At 40.2% G+C, this 22,348-nt stretch overlaps 1 protein-coding gene across 1 annotated transcript in view; it reads right to left on the bottom strand.

Moving 5' to 3' along the window:
• The window catches only part of CFAP221 (cilia and flagella associated protein 221), a 121,534-nt gene that overhangs the window by 34,663 nt on the left and 64,523 nt on the right, over positions 1-22,348 (bottom strand). The window contains exons 8-12 of the mRNA XM_045826102.1: positions 14,951-15,110; positions 12,729-12,849; positions 12,535-12,646; positions 12,234-12,342; positions 4,552-4,639 (exon numbers count right to left, since the gene is read on the bottom strand). Coding sequence (XP_045682058.1) covers positions 4,552-4,639; positions 12,234-12,342; positions 12,535-12,646; positions 12,729-12,849; positions 14,951-15,110 — 590 coding nt within the window. The remainder of the gene's footprint in view (positions 1-4,551; positions 4,640-12,233; positions 12,343-12,534; positions 12,647-12,728; positions 12,850-14,950; positions 15,111-22,348) is intronic.

Below are 22,348 nucleotides of genomic sequence, written 5' to 3' on the forward strand. Positions count from 1 at the left end.
CCTGCATGGTGGCGGTTGACAAGGTCTGCTCCTTCCCAGGAGTAAGTCCTGGTTGGTCCCCTTTTCCATCTCCTTCCCTAAGGGCCCCTGAGCTCTTTCCTATTCCCTAGGGGCCTATTCCCTCAGCTCACTCCCAGGATAGGCCAGCTGGGCTTGGCTCAGTGTGTACACATGCCTGCTTCCATGGGAAAGAATGTGCACACTGTAAAAGTTTTTGACTATCTGTGGTTTTCATTACTTGTTAGGTAACTTCCAAACTACCTTGGCTCTTAGAAACTGTTCATAACAGTTTTTAAAGACTGAACTGGAAGAAATCAATTCTGATCACCATATTAATACCCTATTTAGAGGTAAGAGAGTTATACTATTGTCTCCAGGGTGGTGAGCTGTTGAGCTCTGATTTACACATTGTCAGGAAGTTCAGTTTGGGATTGTGGACCTTAGGTTCAAAGTACAGAGTTTGTGGGGAGAGATCCAGACATCCACAATCACTAAAAGTAAAATTAAACAGGCAGCTTAAAGAAGGGATTGGCAAATAGGTTGTTAGCTAGAAGAAAAGAAGGAGATTTCTTACATTTTGATTAGGACTCTACTTATTTATGGAGAACATTTGAGAATTTAGTATAATTGATCTCTCCATGAGCTCATCATCTTTGAGGGTTCGTGCCATCCAGCTATAATGCTGACTTCCTTCACATTCTCTTACCCTTCCCCTCTCTTTTTGCCACATGCCTTGGGCCTCCAGGTATTCCTTGCTACTGGGTCACCTGCCAGGATTCAGCTGCCAGATGAAATCTGGACACAGAGAACAGGGTCCCTACAACACTTGTTCTCCCACTACACTAGGGTCTCAGGGTAACCTGCTCTTCCTTCTACTTGTCCTGATGATTGACAGTAAGGATGCAACAACTCCTTTTCTGGTCCCCTCAATAAGTTTTGCCAGCCTCTCTCCAGTCCCTGTTCCCCACAGTCTCTGTAGCTGGCCTTGGTTCCTGCATCATCTGGGAAGATAAGACCACAAGCATTCTCCAACAGCTCCCTCTGCACACAAACCTGACTATACCCACAGTCCTTCCTTACTTGGCCTTCCCCAGGCCTCCCTCCTGTTCAAAGGCAATCTTTCCCTCTGACCGTGACCTCCTCCCGTTTCTTCAACTTTTTCCTCTGTAATGGCTCTTTTGCCCTCAGTCTATAAACATGCTCAAGTTCTTGCAACTAAAAAACCCTTGACCTCTCACCTCCCTCTAATGATCCACCCATTTCTTTGCCCCTGCTCATTTTAACTTCCCAGAAAACCACTTCTCAAGAAACTACTAATTTGTACACATTCTTTGAGAACTACAATTTGGCATTTTTCCCTCCTCAAGTCTACTGGAGTTGCTGTCACTGGAGGCACATAAGGATGTCCAAATGGCCACATCCACTGTCTACTCTTCAGGACTTTATTATCTTGGAATCCTCTTTGCATTTGACTGATCCCTCTGCACCTGCTTTCTCTGTGCTCTCCAGGTCCCCTGACTTCCCAACCATTTCTCCTCTATCCCCTTAGTCTTCTGCTGCTCTCCCCTTAAATCCTGAAGTTCTCTAGAATTCCTGCCCTGAGCTACTCTCTTTCTCAAGAAACTTACTTTCCCCAGGTCACCATACTTGTTCTGTGGTCTCAGTCTCTGCTCTATGCTGATCACTCCCAAGTCTCTGTTTTCAGCTCAGACTTGTTCCTTCAGCTACCACCTGGATTTCCTCCAGTCACCCCAGATGTGACATTTCCCAAATTAAACTTTTCACCTACCACTAAGCCAGCTTTTCTTCCATATTTGAGACCTCATTTTAAAACCACAAACATGCACCCAAGCTAGAAACCTAGGAATCATTCTCCCTTTCCTTACCCCTCATTTCCAATTTATCTACAAGTTCTAGTTCTGGCACTGTACTCAGCACATTTTGTATCATCTCTTAATGTCTCTGTGCTCTTTCTACACTGTGATCTTCTTGAGAGCAAGAACCATGGCTTATTCACTAGCACAGAATCTTATATACAGTGGGCATTTACTCAATGCACTTGCCTGGTGAATATACAGTTGGGTGTGTCTGTCAACCAAGTGCTGTAAATAGCCTTAACTCTCACATTGACCTGGTTGTGCCATGCTATACCACCTATATCTTTAAAATAATTAGAAAATACTCCATTGTGGGGTTCACAGAAAACACATTATTTTGTTTTTAAACATTTTTAAAAATATTGATGTTAGAGAGAGTGGTGGAGGAGAGGGAGGGAGAGAGAAACGTTGATTTGTTGTTCCACTCACTTAGGCTTTCACTGGTTGATTTTTGTACGTGCCCTGACCAGGGGATCAAACCCACAACCTTGGCATATCAGGATGACACTCTAACCAACTGAGCTGCCTGGCTAGGGTAATATTTTGTTTTTTAAATTGTGTGCGAAGATAATCAACAAAACAAACAAACAAGCAATATAACCAAAGACACTGAAATAGAGAACAGGCTGACAGTGACCAGAGGGGAGAAGGGAGGGAATTTCAGGCGAAAAGGGGAAGAGTTTTGTAGGAACAAGTATAAAGCACACATGGACAATAACAGGGCGGGGTGGAAACAGGAGAGAGGTGGGGAGGGCTGGGGATAACTGTACTTGAACAACAATTAATAAAAAAATAAATTTAAAAAAGAAATAAAAAAGTAAAACTTAGGTGCATCTGGGGTCCACACCATAAGACACACCTAAGTTTCAGAGGAGGAAAATAGAAAAAAAAATTTTGAAGCAAAAAATGTGGTAAAAAAGTGAGTCTTATAGTCTGGAAAATATGGTATCTATCTACCTATCTATCCGTCTATCTGTATATCTAATCTCTCCTATATGCTACTACTTTGCAAGTATGTAAAGATATTCTTTTTTTTTAGTATTTTATTTATTTATTTTTAGAGAGAGAAAGGAGGGAGAAAGAGAGAGAGAGAGAAACATCAATGTGCGGTTGCTGGGGGCCATGGCCTGCAACCCAGGCATATGCCCTGACTGGGAATCGAAACTGCAACACTTTGGTTCGCAGCCTGCGCTCAATCCACTGAGCTATGCCAGCCAGGGCAAGATATTCTTGAATTAGTAATTAAATAAACTTTATTGTAAAATAAAATAAAATAAAATAAAATAAAATAAAATAAAATAAAATAAAATTGTGTGGAAAGGATCTGAACGATACCCCAAACTAAATTTAAATGCCAAGCTAATATGTGCCTTTCCTAAATGCTAAGATTTACCAGTGTAATGATTTTATATCCTTTGAAAAAAATTAAAAAGAACAAATTTATTCAAATATCTAATTTGGACTCCACATTGAGAAAGAAAATGTATTCTGTATGAGAAATATACTCATATTTGACAAGATACATGTTTTTTTCTCAATTCTTCCTACCTAGTTCTGCCACTGTGTGTAGCACTGAGTGTGGGAAGTACACACTCCCAAGCTTACATACATATATAGTGGCTAAATTGTGTCCCTCCAAAATTCATATGTTCACATCCTAACTCCTAGTCAGGAGACATGGTATTGAAGGAGGTAATCAAGTCAAAATGAGGTCATTAGGGTGGGCCCAAATCCAGCGTGACTGATGTTCTTGTAAAAGGAGGAAATTTGGACAACACAGAAGGAAGACAGTGTGAAGGCGCATGGGAAAGGCGGCCATCTACAAGCCATGTAGAGAGATCTCAGGAAGAACCAACCCTGCTAACAACACTTTAATCTAGTTCTTCTGGCCTCCAGAACTGTGAGAAAATAAATTTCCATTCTTTAAGCCACCCAGTCTGTTGAATTTTGTTATGGCAACCCTAGCTAAGGTAGTAAGTGATGATTCCCAGTCAAGTCTTTTCACCTCTGACCCGCGTGTGTCCTGTGTTTCAGCCTACTATGGGCTTGTCTCTACTGCTCTCTGCACCTGCCCTACACATAACAATGTCTTATGCCATGGTGCACCCAGGGGTATCGCACAGTCCCACAACTCCCATTTCCACTCTCCCTTTCCTGAACCTACAGTTGCTACTTTGGTGACTCAGATGTGGCCTCCTCCCCTAATCAGTTTTCCATTCTCTGCTTAGCCATTTGTTTTGATCCAGATCTGGCTCTGGTGTGGCTCCTGGTTATTGTCTTTGGGTCTCTCCTACCTTCATGCTCTGCAGATCATGGGATAAATGCACTTCACACCCAGAATTCCAGCCCAAATCTGAAAGCACTCCCTCTCTCTCAATTGAATGCCTTTGTCTTCTCACAACTTTGAAAAAAGTATACAATGTCTTAAAGGAAGCTTTCCAATTAGATGAGTTAGCTCTCCTCTCTGGCTTCTTAATTCTCCTAATACATAGTATAAATCTCTTGTGACATTTACAGCCAGCCTTGATTTATAGTTAACAGTTTACTTGTCACCAGCCTCTTCCACTCCCAACTTAACAGTAAGTTTTCTTTCCTCTGATATGGCATCTGCCTACAGTAGGAATTCAAAAATCGTTAGTGAAATAAATGATATCCAGTTAGCAGTAATCCTGACCTTGTATTTGTTGTTTACTCTTTGCCTCTCTTCAGCAAGGTCTTTTCTAAATTTAAAAGACATATGATCTTTACCAAGGTGCACCTGCCTGTGGAGAAAAAAACAAACAAACTTCCAGAACCCATCAGAATACAACAGTCAATTTTAGAATAGAATGTCTTATCTCTACTCTGAAATTGAAAAGGGAAGCTGAGATATTGGGGGAGACACCATGGGGAAGAGAAGTTGTAGACTTCAACAACATAATTAAGATGAATAATGTGTTTTAGAAAATTAAGCTTATCTTCTAGTGGCATATGCTGAAATATTTATGAATAAAAAATACTATGTTCTACCTCATTAGTTATTAGGGAAATGCAAATCAAACTACAATGATGTACCACTTCATATCCATTATGATGGCTATGATGATGATGATTATGATAATGACAATAATAAAACAGAAAAATAACAGGTATTGCCAAGGGTGTGAAGAAATTGGAATCCTTAAACACTTCTGATGGGAATATAAAATGGTTTGGCCTTAGTGAAAAACATTGGTAGCTCCACAAAAAGTTAAACATAGAATTACCACATGACCAAGCAATTCCACTCCTATATACAGGCCTATGAAAACTGAAAAGATATGTTCATACAAAAACTTGTATGTAAATGTTCATGGCAGCAATAGTCACAATTGCCAAAAAGTGGAAATCACCCACATGTTCATCAACCAATGATTAGATGTCCTTATAATGGAATATTACTCAGCCATAAAAAGGAATGAAGTCCTGATAGATGCTGTGACATGGATGAACCTTGAAAACATCAAGTAAAAGAAGCCAGTTACAAAAGGCCCTATATATTCTATAATTCCATTTATATAAAATGTTCAGAAAAGGCAAATCTATAGAAAGTAGACTAGTAGTTGCCAGGGCCTGCGGCAGAGAGGAATGACTGCCTAATGGGCATGGGGTTTCTTTTTGGAGTAATACAGATGTTCTGGAATTAATTAATAATGATGGTTATAAATATACCTAAAACTCCTGTATTGTACACTTTAAAATTATTAAAATGGTGAATTTTATAAATTTTATCACAGTTTAAAAACTCTGGTATGTAATGTGTCTGTGACAAATCCTGGTGCATGTTCAAAATAAGTAGCAACTGTGGTTTTAAAAATGGAAGGGTGTGTCTGGAGAACTGTTTTAGATTAAAAGAGACTAAAGAGACATGAAAACTAAATACAAATTGTATGATGTTTGATTGGATCCTGGATTCCTCCTCTCCAAAAACAAAAACCCAGGTATAAAGGACATTAATGGGACAACTGGGTAAATTTGTGTGAGGGTTGATTATTACTATATTATTGTATGAATGTTAAATTTCTCACAAGTGATTATGGTAATGTTGGAGAATGTCTTTGTTTTTAGGAACTACATGCTAAAGTCTTTAGAAGTGGAACTTCATGTCTGCAGTTTACTCTCAAATGATTCAGGAAAAATAGGGGTGTGTGTGTGTGTGTGTGTGTGTGTGTGTGTGTGCAGAAAGTAAGGAGAAGTATGTGTGGCATAATGTTAACAACTGGTGAACCTATGTCAAGTTTATATGGGTATTACTGGCAGGTTTAATATCTTTCAACAAAAAAAGTTGGGAGAAATATGAAATGAACAACATGGCATTTAAAACTGAATCTATGATGTGATTTCAAAGATAGAAGAAGGACGTGGTCATGGCATCATACTGATTATTTTTTATCTTACATTTTAAGAATTATATTGAAAAGAATACATGTTCATGATAAAACATTTAAACACTGCACTGTAGTGATTATTTTTCCCTCCCTACACTTTATAAATATTTTTAGGTTTTCTACCAAGACAATTGTGTCCATTTTTACAATAGGAAAAGAGTATTTTTTAATATATTTTATTGATTATGCTATTACAGTTGTCTCATTTCCCTTCTTCACTCCCCTCCACCCTGTACACCCTCTCCCACCCACATTCCCCCACTTTAGTTCATGTCCATGTGTCATAAGTTCTTTAGCTTCTACATTTCCCATACTATTCTTGCCATCCTCCTGTCTATTTTCTACCTACCATCTATGCTACTTCTTCTCTGTACCTTTTCCTCCTCTCTCCTCCTCCCACTCCTCTGTTGCTAATCCTCCATGTGATCTCCATTTCTGTAGTTCTGTTCCTGTTCTAGTTGTTTGCTTAGTTTCTTTTGGTCTTGTTTTAGGTGTGGTTGTTAATAATTGTGAGTTTGCTGTCATTTTACTATACATGTTTTTTTTTATCTTCTTTTCTTAGATAAGTCCCTTTAACATTTCACATAATAAGGGCTTGGTGATGATGAACTCCTTTAACTGGACCTTATCTGAAAAGCACTTTATCTGCCCTTCCATTCCAAATGAAAGCTTTGCTGGATAGAGCAATCTTGGATGTAGGTCCTTGCCTTTCATGACTTGGAATACTTCTTTTCAGCCCCTTCTTGCCTGTAAGGTCTCTTTTGAGAAATCAGCTGACAGTCTGATGGGAACTCCTTTGTAGGTTACTGCCTCCTCATCTCTTGCTGCTTCTAGGATTCTCTCCTTCATTTTTACCTTGGCTAATGTAATTATAATGTGCCTTGGTGTGTTCCTTCTTGGGTCCAACTTCTTTGGGACTCTCTGAGCTTCCTGGACTTCTTGGAAGACTATTTCCTTTGCCAGAATGGGGAAGTTGTCTTTTATTATTTGTTCAAATAAATTTTCAACTTCTGGCTCTTCCTCTTCTCCTTCTGGTACCCCTATAATTCAGATGTTGGAACATTTAAAGATGTCCTGGAGGTTTCTAAGCTTCTCCTCATTGTTTTTTGAATTCTTATTTCTCCATTCTTTCCTGTTTGGATGTTTCTTTCTTCTTTCTGGTCCACTCTATTGTTTTGAGTCCCAGTTTCCTTCCCATCACTATTGGTTCCCTGTGCATTTTCCTTCATTTCTCTTATCATAGCCTGCATTTGTTCATCTACTTTGTGACCAAAATCAACCAATTCAGTGAGCATCCTGATTACCGGTGTTTTGGACTGTGCATCTGATAGGTTGGCTATCTCTAGGTTGCTTAAAATGATGGGTTCTGGGGCTTTGATTTGTTATTCTGTTTGAGCCATCTCTCTCTCTCTCTCTTTTTTTTTTTTTGGTCTGGTCGCACCTATTACAGTAAGGGGTGGAGCCTTAGGTGTTCTCCAGGGCAGGGCACCCTAGTCACTGGGCTGTGATGTTGTATGTGGGGGTGGGGTCGAGGGGGATCAATGGCGGTTGCTCCACTCTCCATGGGACCTCAGTCCCCTCTGCTGCTTTCCCCAAACAAATTGGGCCCCTCTGGTGCCAATTCCCATGTGGGTGGGCTTGTGCATGTGTGGGACCCTCCAAGGACCTCCCCTGTGAGGCTGGGTGTCTCTCCGTGCACCTCAACTCCCACGGGTGTCCTCAATCAGTGTCCTGAGGCTCTATTTCCCAGAGCTGTGATCCTGGGTTGTGCGCACTGCCTTGCTTTACAATTGCTGCCTCACTGGGTCTGCCGGTTGCCGGTTGCCACCCCTGGGCTGGGGTCTGCCAGCTGCCACCTGCACACTCAGGGTCCACCTGCTGCGGTCTTGTGTGCCCTGGATGCCTTACGTGCCCAGTCACACCACTCTCTGCTCTCTGTGCCATGACCTGCACCTGGTTGCTCGTCTCCGTCCCTCCTACCGGTCTGGATGCACGGGTGTAATTCAACTTCTTGGTTGTCCGACTTCCATTCAGATCAATTTTCTGTCATTCCTGGATGCTATTCTGTTTCTAAATTGTTGTTGTCCCGATCTTGGTTGTGTGTAGAGGTACGGTGCATCCACCTATGCCTCCATCTTGGCCGGAAGTCCAGGAAAGAGTATTTTTAAAAATGCTCTTTGAAGATGATGGCATAGGGAAATATGGTGCTCAAATCCTCCTACAACCACATCAAAATTACAGCTGAATTACAGAACAACCATCATTCAGAACTACCTGAATTCTAGTTAGACAGAAATCCTGCAACTAAGGATACAAAGGAAAAGCCACATCCACACTACTAGGAGGGGCAAAGATGTGGAAAAGTCTGGTCCCACACCCATGTATGGCAGATAAAAATCAGGTGGGATATTTGTCTGTGGAGATCCACCCAATGGATCGAGGGGTCCCAGCCCCGCAATAGACCTCCCAACCCAGGGTCCAGCTATGAGAAGAGAAGTCCCCATAACTTCTGGCTATAAAAACTAGTGGGGATTGTGTCCGAGTAAGATGAATGGCAGCTGGAGTCCCAGGTGTTCCTCTTATAGGGCCTGTGTAAGAACTTACTCGAATTCACTCCTTGTGAGTTCCAGTGCTGGGGTGGCAGTCTGAAGGGCACCTGGGACATTAAGGGAGAAACTGAAGTGTCTGGACTGAGAGTGAAGCCTGGAGGGGCAGCTTTGTCCTGAACAAAAGTGCTGGCAGAGGCCATTGTTTCTTTGCTGAGCCCTCCCCTGACAGGGCCTACAGGTGGGTACCATATCTGAGTTTCCAACACCCTGGCTAACACTGTTTGCTGCACTCTGGTGATTTCATGAAGCCCCAACCTACCCAGCTTGTGAGGTCACCCAATTCCTTTCCAGTGGCTTTTCTATACAAATGGCCTGCCTTGGCTCATGCTGTGGACTTTCCTATAATTTCTCAAATAAGCAGCATCTGGCCTTGGCATGCCCAATACCTTTTGCTAAGTATCCCCAGGCTCAGCAGTAGTGGCAGCTGGCCTTGGTTCACAGCTTGGCCTCTCCTGGGCACTTCCAAGCCCAACACAAGTAGCAGCCATCTGAGATCACTTTGTAGCTCATGCTGGGTAACCTCCAGCAGAAGAGAGGTGGCAACTGACCTTATCCTGAACCTTCTGTGATGCCTCAGAGACAGTGTACCCAGGGGACAGCTTTGGAATGTATTGAAACACCACCCAACCACCTTCACAAGTGACACACACAAGGAGTGGACTCAGTGGGCACCAGAGCCCCAATGAAGTAAGCCCTGCTCCATGGGGTGGACCCCTGAACAGCTAACCCTTCAGAGTCATCACAGCCAGTTTGCTTGGGAGTAAATGCCTCCCACTGACATGCAAACTGAAATCAAGGTTCAACTACAACAGAAGGGTGTACATAGACCACATGGGGAGGGGTGGTGGACTTGGAGTGCCCATCATGGGTTAGTGGGGAGGCTGTATCACTGGACCCTACAGGACATCTACTACATAACACCACTCTACAAAGCCCAGGAAATGTAGCAGATCTACTTCTACATTTTTTATTTATTTTTTAATTCTCACCTGAGGACATGCTTATTGAATTTAGAGAGAGGAGATAGAAGGAGATGAAAACATTGATGTGAAAGAGAAACATCAATTGGTTGCCTCTTGTGCATGCCCTGACCAGGACAGAACCTGCAACCCAGGTATGTGCCCTGACCAGGAATCAAATCTGCAACATTTCAGTTTATAGGATGACACTCCAACCAACTGAGCCACACCAGCCAGGGAAGTAGCTCTACTTAATACACAGAAACAAACACAGGTTGGCTGCTGAAATGAGGAGACAAAGAAACATACCCAAAATGAAAGAATAGAACAAAACTCCAGGAAAAGAGCTAAACAAAATGAAGACAAGCAATCTACTAGATGCAGAGTTCAAAACACTGGTTATAAGGATGCTCGATGAACTTAGAGGAAGAATAAATGAATTTAGTGAGAACTTCAATGATGACATAGAAATCATAAAAAATAGAACTAGAAAATAAAGAATCAGTAAGAAATGAAGAATACAATAAGTGAAACGAAGACTACATTACAGGGAGTTACAGTGAAGTAGATGAAACAGAGGATCAAATCAGAGATTTGTAATATAAGGAAGCAGAAAACGTCCAATCAGAGTGGCAAAAAGAAAAAAGAATCCAAAAAAGTGAAGATGGTATTAAGAACCTCTGGGATAACTTCTTGTGTACCAACATTTGCATCATGGAGGTACCAGAAAGAGAAGAGAGAGAGTAAGGAATTAAAAACCTATGTGATGTATAAAGGACATATGGACAAAGCCGAAGGGGATAGGTTTGAGGGTAGGAGGAGGGGCATGGTGGGGTAAAAATGGAGACAACTTACTTGAACAATAAAAGTAAATAAATAAAGACCTATGTGAGAAAATAATGATGGGAAACTTCTGTAACCTGGTGAAAGAAATAGACATAGAAGTCCAAGAAGTACAGAGAGTCCTAAATAAGATAAAACCAAAGAGGCTTATACCAAGACATGTCATAATTAAAATGCTAAAGGTTAAACACAAAAAAAAGAATCTTAAAAACAGTAAGAAAGAAGCAATTAATTACCCACAAGGGAGCTCCCATAAGACTGTCAGCTGCTTTCTCAACAGAAACATTTCAGGCCAGAAGGGATTGGCTCAAAATATTCAAAATGATGAAATGACCTAAACCAAGATTACTCTACCCAGCAAAGCTGTCATTTAGAAATGAAGAACATATAAAGAGCTTCCCGGACAAGAAAAAGCTAAAGGAGTTTATCACCATCAAATCAGTACTAAATGAAATGTTAGTCTTCTTTAAGAAGAAAAGGAAAAAAGAAGATAAGAAATATGAACAATAAATTGGCAATAATTATGTATCTATCAACAATTGAATCTTAAAAATGAAATAAACAAGTGGAACAGAAACAGACTCAGATTCAGAGAACATTTTGATGGTTGCCAGACAGGAGAAGGATTGGGGGTTGCATGACAAAGGTAAAGAGAATAAGCAGTACAATTGGTGGGTACTAGATTTATTGGCATGATCACTTAGTAAGTTATATGTCTAATCACTGGTTGAACACCTGAAACTAATATAATATTGTATGTCAAGTATAAATGAAAAATAAAAATATATTAAAAATGCTCTTCAGTTACTTGGCATACTTCCTATTTAGCTGAAGTGAGACCCTGAATACAGACTTAAACTGAAGCAGAAGGTATTTCCATGAGAACAAAGGGCACCTTCGACTGCCATGCAGACAGGTGGCAGGGTGACCAGGTGGGGAATGCCTGGGCAGGTGAATGGCCCAGACAGCATGTCAAACACCCTCTCCAGGAGTCTTTTTTTTAGCTTAGTTTAAAGGTTTCTAAAGTTTGCTTTAGCTGAACTGACAAACATATAGATACACCTGGTATGACCTGATTTAAAAAAAAAATTCTGAAAAGGGCTCCAATTTTGATTGCAGGAGCACATATAGAAGTCTCACATCCAAATTTTAAAATCTCCATCAGAAACCTGCCCCACCACAGCCTGCACTGCTGGACTTCCCAGAAGGCCCCTGGGGGCTCCTGGTGCAGTAAGATTTGGGGCTCTTGGGGAATGAGTGGGTGCGGGCAGCAGCAGGCAGCAAGGAGCAGTGTCCTGGCTTCTCCCACATGCACTCCAGTTCTGCTACTGTCTGGTCATGCTTAGGAAAAGCCATAGTTTGGTCACATTGATTTGTTCCTAATAAAAACTTCATGCTGAAATAGAAGGTCCAGTGGAGGAAAAGAATAATCAAAATTATTTCAAAGAATTACAACTTTTCATCGTCTCATATTAAAAAAAAAGCCATTACGAAAAACAAAGTACTGTCACTTGATACAAATAATTGCTCAATATTTACCACTTAAGATGATTTTCATTCTCTTCACAAGTGTCCTGTCTGACTTTCTGTTCAAACAGTGCTTCCTTCATCTGTCTTGTTTTTGAAATCTCATTGCCTTGGTCCAAAACTGAGGATAGGAGCAAACAATTATTATACCAGAAATCAAATCAGAAGCATTTGCTAAAAGAAAAACACAGTCCCAATGGCAAAGCTTAGCCATCTGAGTTTTGTTGCTATTGTTCATAAATAGTAAATGCCACAAGGAATAATTGTTTTATATTCTGCCTAGGTGCTGATTTAAGGTAGATCAGCTGGTTACCTTCTCTTAATTCTTTAATCTTCAATTTTCCTGGTTCTTGGTTTAAAACAGATGCCACAGCAAATGGATTTGATAAATCTACTGGAAATCTCAAGTTCTGATATTCAATTTCCTGAGACCAAATCACGAAGAAAAATTCATTATTTTGCTTCTCTCGTACTCCTCCCATCATGGTTAGTGTGATGCCCACTTACCTTAATCTTTGGAGGTTTTAATTTTGCTGGCAATCGGTGAAAATTTATTTGTATTATTGACTTTTCTGGAGGAATGTGTTCTTTCTTAGAAAGAATACTTAATCTTTTAAATTCTTCTAATCTATAGTTTAAAACACATATTAAATTAGTACTTGTATATAATCCAACAACTCAAGGTTCCTATTTTTATCTTCCTTCAGATAATACCATGACTTACAGTTCATTAACTAGTCATTGAAAATCAAGTGGTGTATTAAAACATTGGTCTACTAAAATAAACGCAATGTCAGCATACCAAAGGATAAATAATTTACATCAAAATAGCTTACAAATGGCTGTTTTTCTTACATTCTCAAAGAATGTAACAAGTGGAAAACATGATTATGTTGAAAATTGCTCTCATTGTCTAGCAAAATTTACTTCTAGGTTATTGGTTTTCAGTAGCTAAATTTACTACATTTAAAAAATACCTAAATTGATTTATCTTCCTGGTAAAAGAATAATTATGCTCACCATTTGTACTAAGATCTTTCAAAAGGAGATTCAGACTAATGTTTGAATAAAACTGCAAACTGCCTTTGGACATATGTATATATGTATATACACTGCTGCTGACATGCCTATGGGAGCTATCTGAGTTATTTATTATGAAATGTAGTTGAATTACATTATGTTCATAAGTGTTACCTATGAAGCACTCCTTTAAGCAAGAACACCTGAACACTTGTTTCACAGGGGTACACATTTGCATGATAGTACAGATATGAGATAAGAATATACCAACATTCATTCATTCTGACAGTCAATATTCATTTGCTGTACACCTGTTGAACAGGCCCCACTGCACAACATGGGTGACATGCCAATAATCTCAAATCTAACATTGCTTATTTGAGAGTGTCCTGGGAGGTCTATGGCACAGGAGAACCTGTCCTGTGGTGAGACACACTTTGATGGACATGGTATGATGTGCACGGATGAGGTGCTTGGTTGAGGAGTGAGCTATGGCTCAGCACCAACATCTCAAAAGAGTTTTGATATCACTTCAGCTGTGAATATTGAGAAACAACAAAAAAATTGAAGGTGTTAAAAAACAGTGTCTTTAAGAAATCTAATTGCTAGTGTTAACAATGAAAATGAAGAGGCCTAAGAAAGTGATATATTAAAGAGTTACATGTGGAATTTGGCTGTGGAAAGTTTAGGACATGAGTAAGTCCATCACATAACCTATTCTGAAACAAAAAAAGCAACCTCTGAAGCTTTCAGGGCACACTGAAGCCAGATAATTTTTTCCCTTCATGGTGAAATTTGTATGTTATAGGACTATTTTCAGATTAGAGAGATATGCAGGTCTTGAAACATAGTCCTTGAAAATGTAAAAAGTGTGCTAAATAAGATACTAAAGTAGTTGGGAAACCAAAACACAATCGTTTAGAAATAGCATATGTCAGCATTTGTATGGTGCTTCTCCTATGTAATGTTATCACGTAGTTAAGAACAAGTCTATGGAGAGACAGATATGTAAAAATCCCACTCAAGTGGCATCTTTAGGAAAAAAATCATGATATATAACAAATCATAAAGTTACACTTATGATGTACATATGTAATGTGTATCTATACATAAAGAAAAGAAAATCAAGCTATTTCTTTATCATTTTCAAAATATTTATAAGAATTGTCTAAGATTAGTGTTTATACTGAGACAAATTTTCCTTTTAACTTTTATAAAAGTCATGTGTATTAGAATAAAACTTATAGTATTAACTAGACACACTGGGATATAAAATACAAGCTCACATTCAAATAAAAGTAGAACTTCAGAATAAATTTTAAGAATTGTAAAACTTAATCTCACTTCATATTGTAACTCTGAGTTGAATGCTGGGGCTTTGAAAAGTTATGTTGTTCACACCTAATGATTTAAATTTTGAGTAAACAATACTATGTATATGAGGTCAAAAATTCAAACAGCACACCAGTCGTCATTAATGAAAAAATGTATCCCCTGAAAACCTCTGTATCTCAGTCAATGCTTCCCCTCTTGGCAGAAGCAACAGTTGCTAAAAGCATAGAGATATTCTATGTGCTCTCATTATATTTTTAAACTTTTAAGTGAGTTTTTGATGGCATTCTGTTACGAGAAAGAAAAACAGAATAGAAGGAAGACAGATTTTTGAAAAAGTTTTAAGAATAAGCAAAAATATTCCAAAGCTGCTGTACTTTAAAGCCATATTGGGATAGCATGTTCCAGTGAAGACACATTCATAGGGTTGAGGGTTGAACTGTGAAATCCATAACTGCATTTTTATTTGTGCCATCCCATACTGAAAGGGTGTAAACATTACAGTCACATTCATCTTCCCATTAGCTGGAATTATTCCTGAGAAGAGAGAAATGAGAAAAAAAAGATACTCTCTCTTCTGCAAAGTCAAAGAAGCTCACATGCATACACACATACATTCTTCCCAGGATAAGCACAAGTTTGTACCCTCTTTATATAGTCTTTTCATTAAATACATGTGAATCATCTTCTGGTGTTTACATTGATTTTATTTACCAATTACTACACTAATCCTTTACAATGGTTTTTTGATTGTGTCAGATACATAAATACATACATATCAATCAGTATTAGTAAGTCACAGATGAATTCCAGGAACTGTAATCTTTACTCTAATGACCAGATGCCAATGTTAATCCTGTAAACAACAAGTAAAAGCTAGAAACACACATAAAAGTTTTTGTCAAAAAAAAACCCAGTTCTTTATATTTTTGTATAAGTGAATTTTTTCCTAAAAAAATCTTCAGTTTGGGTGTTCCAGTCAAGACGGGTGTAGGTTGTCTCCTCACACAACCACATCAAAATTACAACTAAATTATAAAGCCCCCTTCACTCAGAACTGTCAGAAATCGAGTTGAAGAAAGCCCGACAACTATGGAATTAAAGAAACCGTATCCATCCAGACTAGTGGGAGAGGCGGAGATGCAGAGGGGTGGAGATACCAGATTTGTTCTGCACCCATGTATGGTGGATGAAAATTTGGGAGAGCTATCTCAGAAACGAGGAGTTCCAGCCTCACATCAAATCTCCTAGCCCAAGGTTCCAGGACCAGGAAGATAAGTCCTCATAATTTCTGGTTGCAAAAATAAGTGGGGATTGAGTCAATGGAAGAAACTTCTGGAGTCCCAAGCTGTTCCTCTTAAAGAACCATCACATAGACTTACTCACACTCACTCACTCTGAGCTCCAACACAGAGGTAGCAATCAAAAGGCACCAACAGCATGCAGGAAGGAACTGAAGTGTCTGGCATCAAGGCAAGAGCTTGGGGACAGCTTTCTCCCAGACAGAAAGGCAGGTAAAGGCCATTGTTCCTTTTCTAAACCCTCCCCCACAAAGCCACAGAGCCAGAAGACAGGTGTCTTATCTGAGACTCCACCAACTTGGGTAACACTCTTTGCTCTACCCTGGAGATCCACTGAGGCTCTTCCCCACCCAGGTTATGGGCATAAGGAGGCTGTTAACCGTGACTCTTCCATATGAATGTCTGGTCTTGCCTTATGCTTCACAATTTCCTAAATTCTCTCAAACAAGCAACAGTCAGCCTCAACAAGCCCTCAGCCTCTGTATTTCTTGCTAAGTGACCACAGGCCCAGCATTAGCAGCAGCCAGCCTAGGTTCACAGCTTGGCTTTGCCTGGGAACCTCCAAGCCCATGACAAGTAGCAGCCATCTGCAAATTGCTTTGTAGCTCATGTAGGGTGGTCCCAGGCAGAACACAAGTAGGGGCTGACCTTGGCCTGCACAACCTAGGAAATCCCAGAGCTTGTGCACTCAGTGGGAAGCTATAGACCACACTGGAGCACCACCACCCTGCCCCTGCACAGCTGATCCTCCACAGAAGGCAGAGGTTGGTGGTCAGTGGTCACAGCCATTCCTTGCAGCTGACTGGCTTGGGTATACCTCCCATTGACCTACCAATAGCAATCACACCTCAACTACAAGAGGAGGGTATACACAGCCCACATGAAGGACATACCACCAGTACTCAACTTGGGTGATAGGGGAGCCTGTGCCACTGGACCTTACAGGAGACCTACTACATTAGGCCATGCTACCAAGACAAGGAGCCATAGCAGCTCTACTCAATACATAGACACAAACACAAGGAGGCTGCAAAAATAAGGAGACAAAGAAACCCAAATGAAAGAACAGATCAAAACGTCAGATAAGGAACTAAACAAAATGGAGATAAGCAATGAGAGATTGCAGAGAGGAAGCATCTGAGAGGATGCAGAGTTCGAAATACTGTTTATAAAGATGCTCAAGAGCATAAAAAAGACCCAGTCATAAATGAAGCCTACGCTAATTGAAATAAAGAACAATTTAAAGGGAAACAACAGTAGAGTGGATGAAGCCAAGAATCAAATCAATGATCTGGAACATAAGGAAGCAAAAAACAACCAATCAGAATAACAAGAAGAAAAAAGAATCCAAAAAAATGAGAGTATAAGCAGCCTCTGGGACAACTTCAAAAGGTCCAACATTTGCATCATAGGAATGCCAGAAGAAGAGAAAAAGAAAGATATTGGAAATCTATTTGAAAAAATAATAAAAGAAAACTTCCCTAATTTGGTGAAAGAAATAGACATGCAAGTCAGGGAAGCGCAGAGAGTCCCAAAGGAGACGAATGCAAAGAGGCCCGCTCTAAGACACATCATAATTAAAATGCTAAAGGTAAATAATAAGAGAGAATCTTAAGAACAGCAAGAAAAGCAGTAAGTTAGCCACAGAGGAGTTCCCATAAAACTGTCAGCTGCTTTCTCAAAAGAAACTTGCAGCTAGAAGGGACTGGCAAGAAATATTCAAAGTCATGAAAAGCAGGGACCTATAGCCAGGATTGCTCTACCTAGCTAAGCTATTATTTAGAATTGAAGAGCAGATAAAAAGCTTCCCAGGGAAGAAAAAAACTAAAGGAGTTTATTATCACAAAACCAGTATTACATAAAATGTCAAAGGGATCTATCTAAGAAAAAGATCAAAACTAACAACAGTAAAATGGCAATAAATTCATATCTATCAACAATTGAATCTTAAAAAACAAAGCAAACAAGAAGAAAAGACACAGAACCAAGTATATGGAGAGTGTTTTGATGGTTGCCAGATGGGAGGTGTGTTTGGGGGAATGGGTGAGGAGGTGAGGGGATTAGGAAGTACAAACGTAGTTGCAGAATGGCCATGGGGATGTATAGTACAGTACAGATAATGGAATAGCCAAAGAACTTACACACATGACCAATGAACATGAACAAAGGTGTGGGTATTGCCTGAGGGAGTGGAGGGCATTGAGTGGAGAGGGAGCAAAGAGGGGAAAATGGCACAACTGAAATAGCATAATCAACAAAATATAATTAAAAAATAAAATATAACCTTCAGGATGGATAACTGTGCTCTTCAAAGTCAAATATCCCACCATGTTTTATTCCTTCTTGTATCTCTGTTGCTATTGGGGCTGGCTGGGACATAGTTAAGTGCTCAATAAATGTGGAAAAAAAAAACAAAAGGGAGAAAGATATGGAGACTCTAAGATGGCATCAGAGCAGGAAGGAGCAGATTTGACTTCCCTCTGCACAGGGGAGAAAATCCTGGCCAATCTACGGAGTAGAGGAGTAAGCAACCAACATACTTCAGCATATGTGAAAATAGGGGACCAAGGATTGTGGTGGAACCAAAAAACCAGACCCTAAGAGGAGTGCTGCATCATGGTAGGGTCCCAGGGACCGGTGCGAGGTCCAGGGGCTACAGCCCCAGGCCCAGTGCCTGCTGCTGGGTTTGCCACAGAGTCCTTGTGAGAGAGCAGGGACAACTGCTCCCTCCCCAGCCAAACAAGGTCTGAGCAGCACTGGGAGGAACCCAGTTGCTAGCAAACACACAAGGGCTATGAGCACCCTTGGAGGCTATGGACACTGGCGGGGTTGGGTCGTGCAAGGAGCCCTCACCCCCATGGTCACCAGTCTGGCTGGAGAGTTGGGCTGTGGGAGAAGCCAGGCCATTGTGTGGAGCAGCAGGCTTGAATAGGAGGAATTTCTCAAGAGGAAGGAGTGAAAAGACAGACACTGTTTGGGGAATTCTCCTAAAGTGATCAATCGCTCCAGCCTCCCTGCCACCCAGCCAGGGGTGCGCTCATGCGGGGAAAGCATCCCCACACCCCAATCCACAGCAGTAACCCTGGGGAAAGGCCTGATTCCCACACCCAGGGCACAGGGCTGAGGAGCCACATAGCTTCCCAGACAGTGTGCACCGCTGGCTGACGGAGGAAGAAAAGCCATACTAATCACCCCTCAGCCTGCCGCAGCCAGCAAGAGCAGAAAAACTGGTTTGGCCACTTTGAAACCAAGAGACTTTTTAATTTTATTCTATTTTTTAACAATTCTTAATTTTTTAATTTTTATTATTTTTATTCTCTTTTAATTTCTTTTTCCTCTCTTTCCTGCTTTGTTTTATTCCTTCCTCCTTTCTTTCCTCCAATTTTATTTCTTCTTCCTTCCTTCATCTGCCTTTTTCATTTTTATTTTTTAAATACCTACAAGTGAGACAAAATCCTGGATCTGTGAAAAGACCAAAGTTGAACCCAAAGAAGGGGCATCACAACAGCTGAGACAGTGAGACAAATTTTACTCTGCTATTACAGAGAACCTGCAAGTTATTGCATATTTGTAATATTATTATTTTTCCAGTATTCTTACATCTTTTTTTAATAGTATTTTTGTATCCCTCTTCTTTTTGTATAGTCTGCTTTGCTAGGCTGGTAATATTGTATGACCTGAAAGAGATATCCCCTGATATCTCTTTCATAGTGTATTGCTAATCTACTGTCCTTTAACTCACCTGTGTCTCATTAGCACACTACTCGAGGTTCTGTACTCCCTATTCTTGTTACCTAGATCTCATAGATTCTGTCATATGATTGTTGCCCTAATATTATTATCAATAATTACTGTTCCATGCAATTGTAATTACTTCACAACACCCCTCCCAGATCTCAGCTCATTTCAAAGTCTCCTGAGCTTTATTACTGTAGTGGTTAACTATATTCTCTCACACACTACACCTATTTACTATCCTTTACTCTCACCTTACCTCAGAATCTGACCTCTCACAACTTCACTGCTTTATAGATCCAACTCACAATCCTTCCTTCCACAACAAGGGTCTTATCTTCTTTCCATCCTTTCTAAAAATCAGCTAGCTGGGTGGAAGATCACGGTTAACACTATACATAGTCAAAGGATCTCCTATCTCTTCCCTACTGGCTGCTACTATAAATATCATAGAATACACTCGTGCCATCTTAAACCATTTTGCCTTCCCCTTCCAACTGATCACAAAAAAGAATACGTGGAGGTGGTGAACACCAGGATACCCACTGGAAGAGGAAACCCAACAACAAAGGAACCACTAACAGATAACAACAGAAGAAGGTGAAGGAGGGAGTAGTAACCACACACACCTCAATCCAGGACCTATCTGAAAATACAACTAAACAGTAGAGACAATACCCAATACAAACAACTGAACAAGAGCAAGAGAGAATCCTTAAAAGCTTTACACATGGAAGAACCAGTTTCAACACAACCTGCCCTTATCAGCACAATAAAATACAAGAGGTGGTGGACAGAGTGACCCTCATTCAAACAGCTGGTGGGAAGGAACCACCAAAGAAAGACCCAACAACAATCAAAACCCAAAGGCAAACACAAAGCCAACTTAAATGACAGACCAAGACCAGTGAGGAAGGAAACTGCACCACTGAAACACACTGCTATTTTACTACAGAAGTTCACACCACAAACCCAGGGAGCCAGAACAGATCAATTTAAGAAGCTGAGGCTAACAAGAAGAGTCTCAAAAACAAGGGGAAGACAAAGAAACAATCCCCAAATGAAAGAAAAGGAGGAAGCCTCAGAAAGAATGCTAAATGAAATAGAGGCAATTCAACTATCCGATATTGAGTTCAAAGCAATGATTGTCAGGAAGCTCAATGAACTCACAATGAGCTACCAGAAACTACAGGGAAGCTACAATGAACTCACTGAAAACTACATCAACATGAAAGAGGAAACAGAAACTCTCAACAAGGGCCAAGAGGAAATGAAGAATACAATTTCTGAACTGAAGAACACAGTAGAAGGAATGAAAAGCAGGATCGATGAAGCAGAAGATCGGATCAGCAAGCTAGAGGACAAAGTAGAAGAAAACACCCAGAAAGAGCAAGAAAAGAAAAAGAGGCTCAGAAAGAATGAAGAGGGATTAAGAGAAATGCAAGACAATATGAAACATAATAATATCCATATAATAGGGATACAAGAAGAAGAAGAAGAAGAAGAAGAAGAAGAAGAGCAGGAGGAGGAGGAGGGGCAAGGGACAGAAAACCTATTTGAAAAAGTAATGATGGAAAACTTCCCTATTTGATGAGAGAAAAAGTCACACAAATCCAGGAAACACAGAGAGTTCAAATCAAGAGGAACCCAAAGAGGGTCACTTCAAGACATATCATAATTAAAATGGCAAAATACCAAGACAAAGAGAGAATTGTAAAAGCAGCAAGGGAGAAGCAGGAAGTAACATACAAAGGAGACCCAATAAGGTTAGCAGCTGACTTCTCAATGGAAACACTCCAAGCCAGAAGAGATTGGCAAGAAATAGTCCAAGTAATGAGAACCAGAGGTCTGCAACCAAGGCTACTTTACCCAGCAGGCTCTCAATCAAGATAGAAGGCCAAATAAGAAGCTTTCCAGACAAAAGAAGTCTAAAAGGATACACCTCCACCAAACCAGCACTGCAAGAGATGCTAAAGGGCCTGCTTTAAGGAAAAGAAAGAAAAGAAAGAGAGAGAGGAACACAGGTATGAAAATGGCAATGAATAAGTACCTCTCAGTAATAACCTTAAACGTAAATGGATTAAATGCTCCAATGAAAAGACACAGAATAGCTGAATGGATAAGAAAGCATGACCCACACATATGTTGCCTACAAGAGACCCACCTCAGGACAAAAGATATACACAGGCTAAAAGTGAAAGGCTGGAAACAAATTTCCCAAGCAAATGGACAGGAAAAAAAAAGCTGAGGTAGCAATACTCCTATCAGACAAAACAGACTTCAAAAAAAGGGCCATAAAAAGAGACCCAGAAGGTCACTTCATAATACTCAAGGGAAGAATCCACCAAGAAGACATAAATATTGTAAATATATATGCACCCAACATAGCACCCAAATACATAAAGAAAATCTTAGAGGACTTCAAGAAAGATATTGACAGCAACACAATTATAATAGGGGATTTTAATACCCCACTGTCAAAAGTGGACAGATCTTCCAAACAAAATATCAACAAAGATATTGTGGCATTGAACAATGCCCTAGAGGAAATGGGCTTAACTGATATATATGAGCCCTCCATCCCAAAGAAGCAAAATACACATTCTTTTCAAATGCACATGGAACATTTTCAAAGATAGACCACATGATAGGACACAAAACAAGCCTCAGCAAATTATACCAAGCATTTTCTCTGACCACAAGGGACTGAAACTAGAAACCAACCCCAAGGGAAAAAAC

The sequence above is a fragment of the Phyllostomus hastatus genome, unplaced genomic scaffold (genome assembly GCF_019186645.2).
Source record: "Phyllostomus hastatus isolate PE091 unplaced genomic scaffold, TTU_PhHast_1.1 phas_scaffold_60, whole genome shotgun sequence".
Classification (NCBI taxonomy): domain Eukaryota; kingdom Metazoa; phylum Chordata; class Mammalia; order Chiroptera; family Phyllostomidae; genus Phyllostomus; species Phyllostomus hastatus.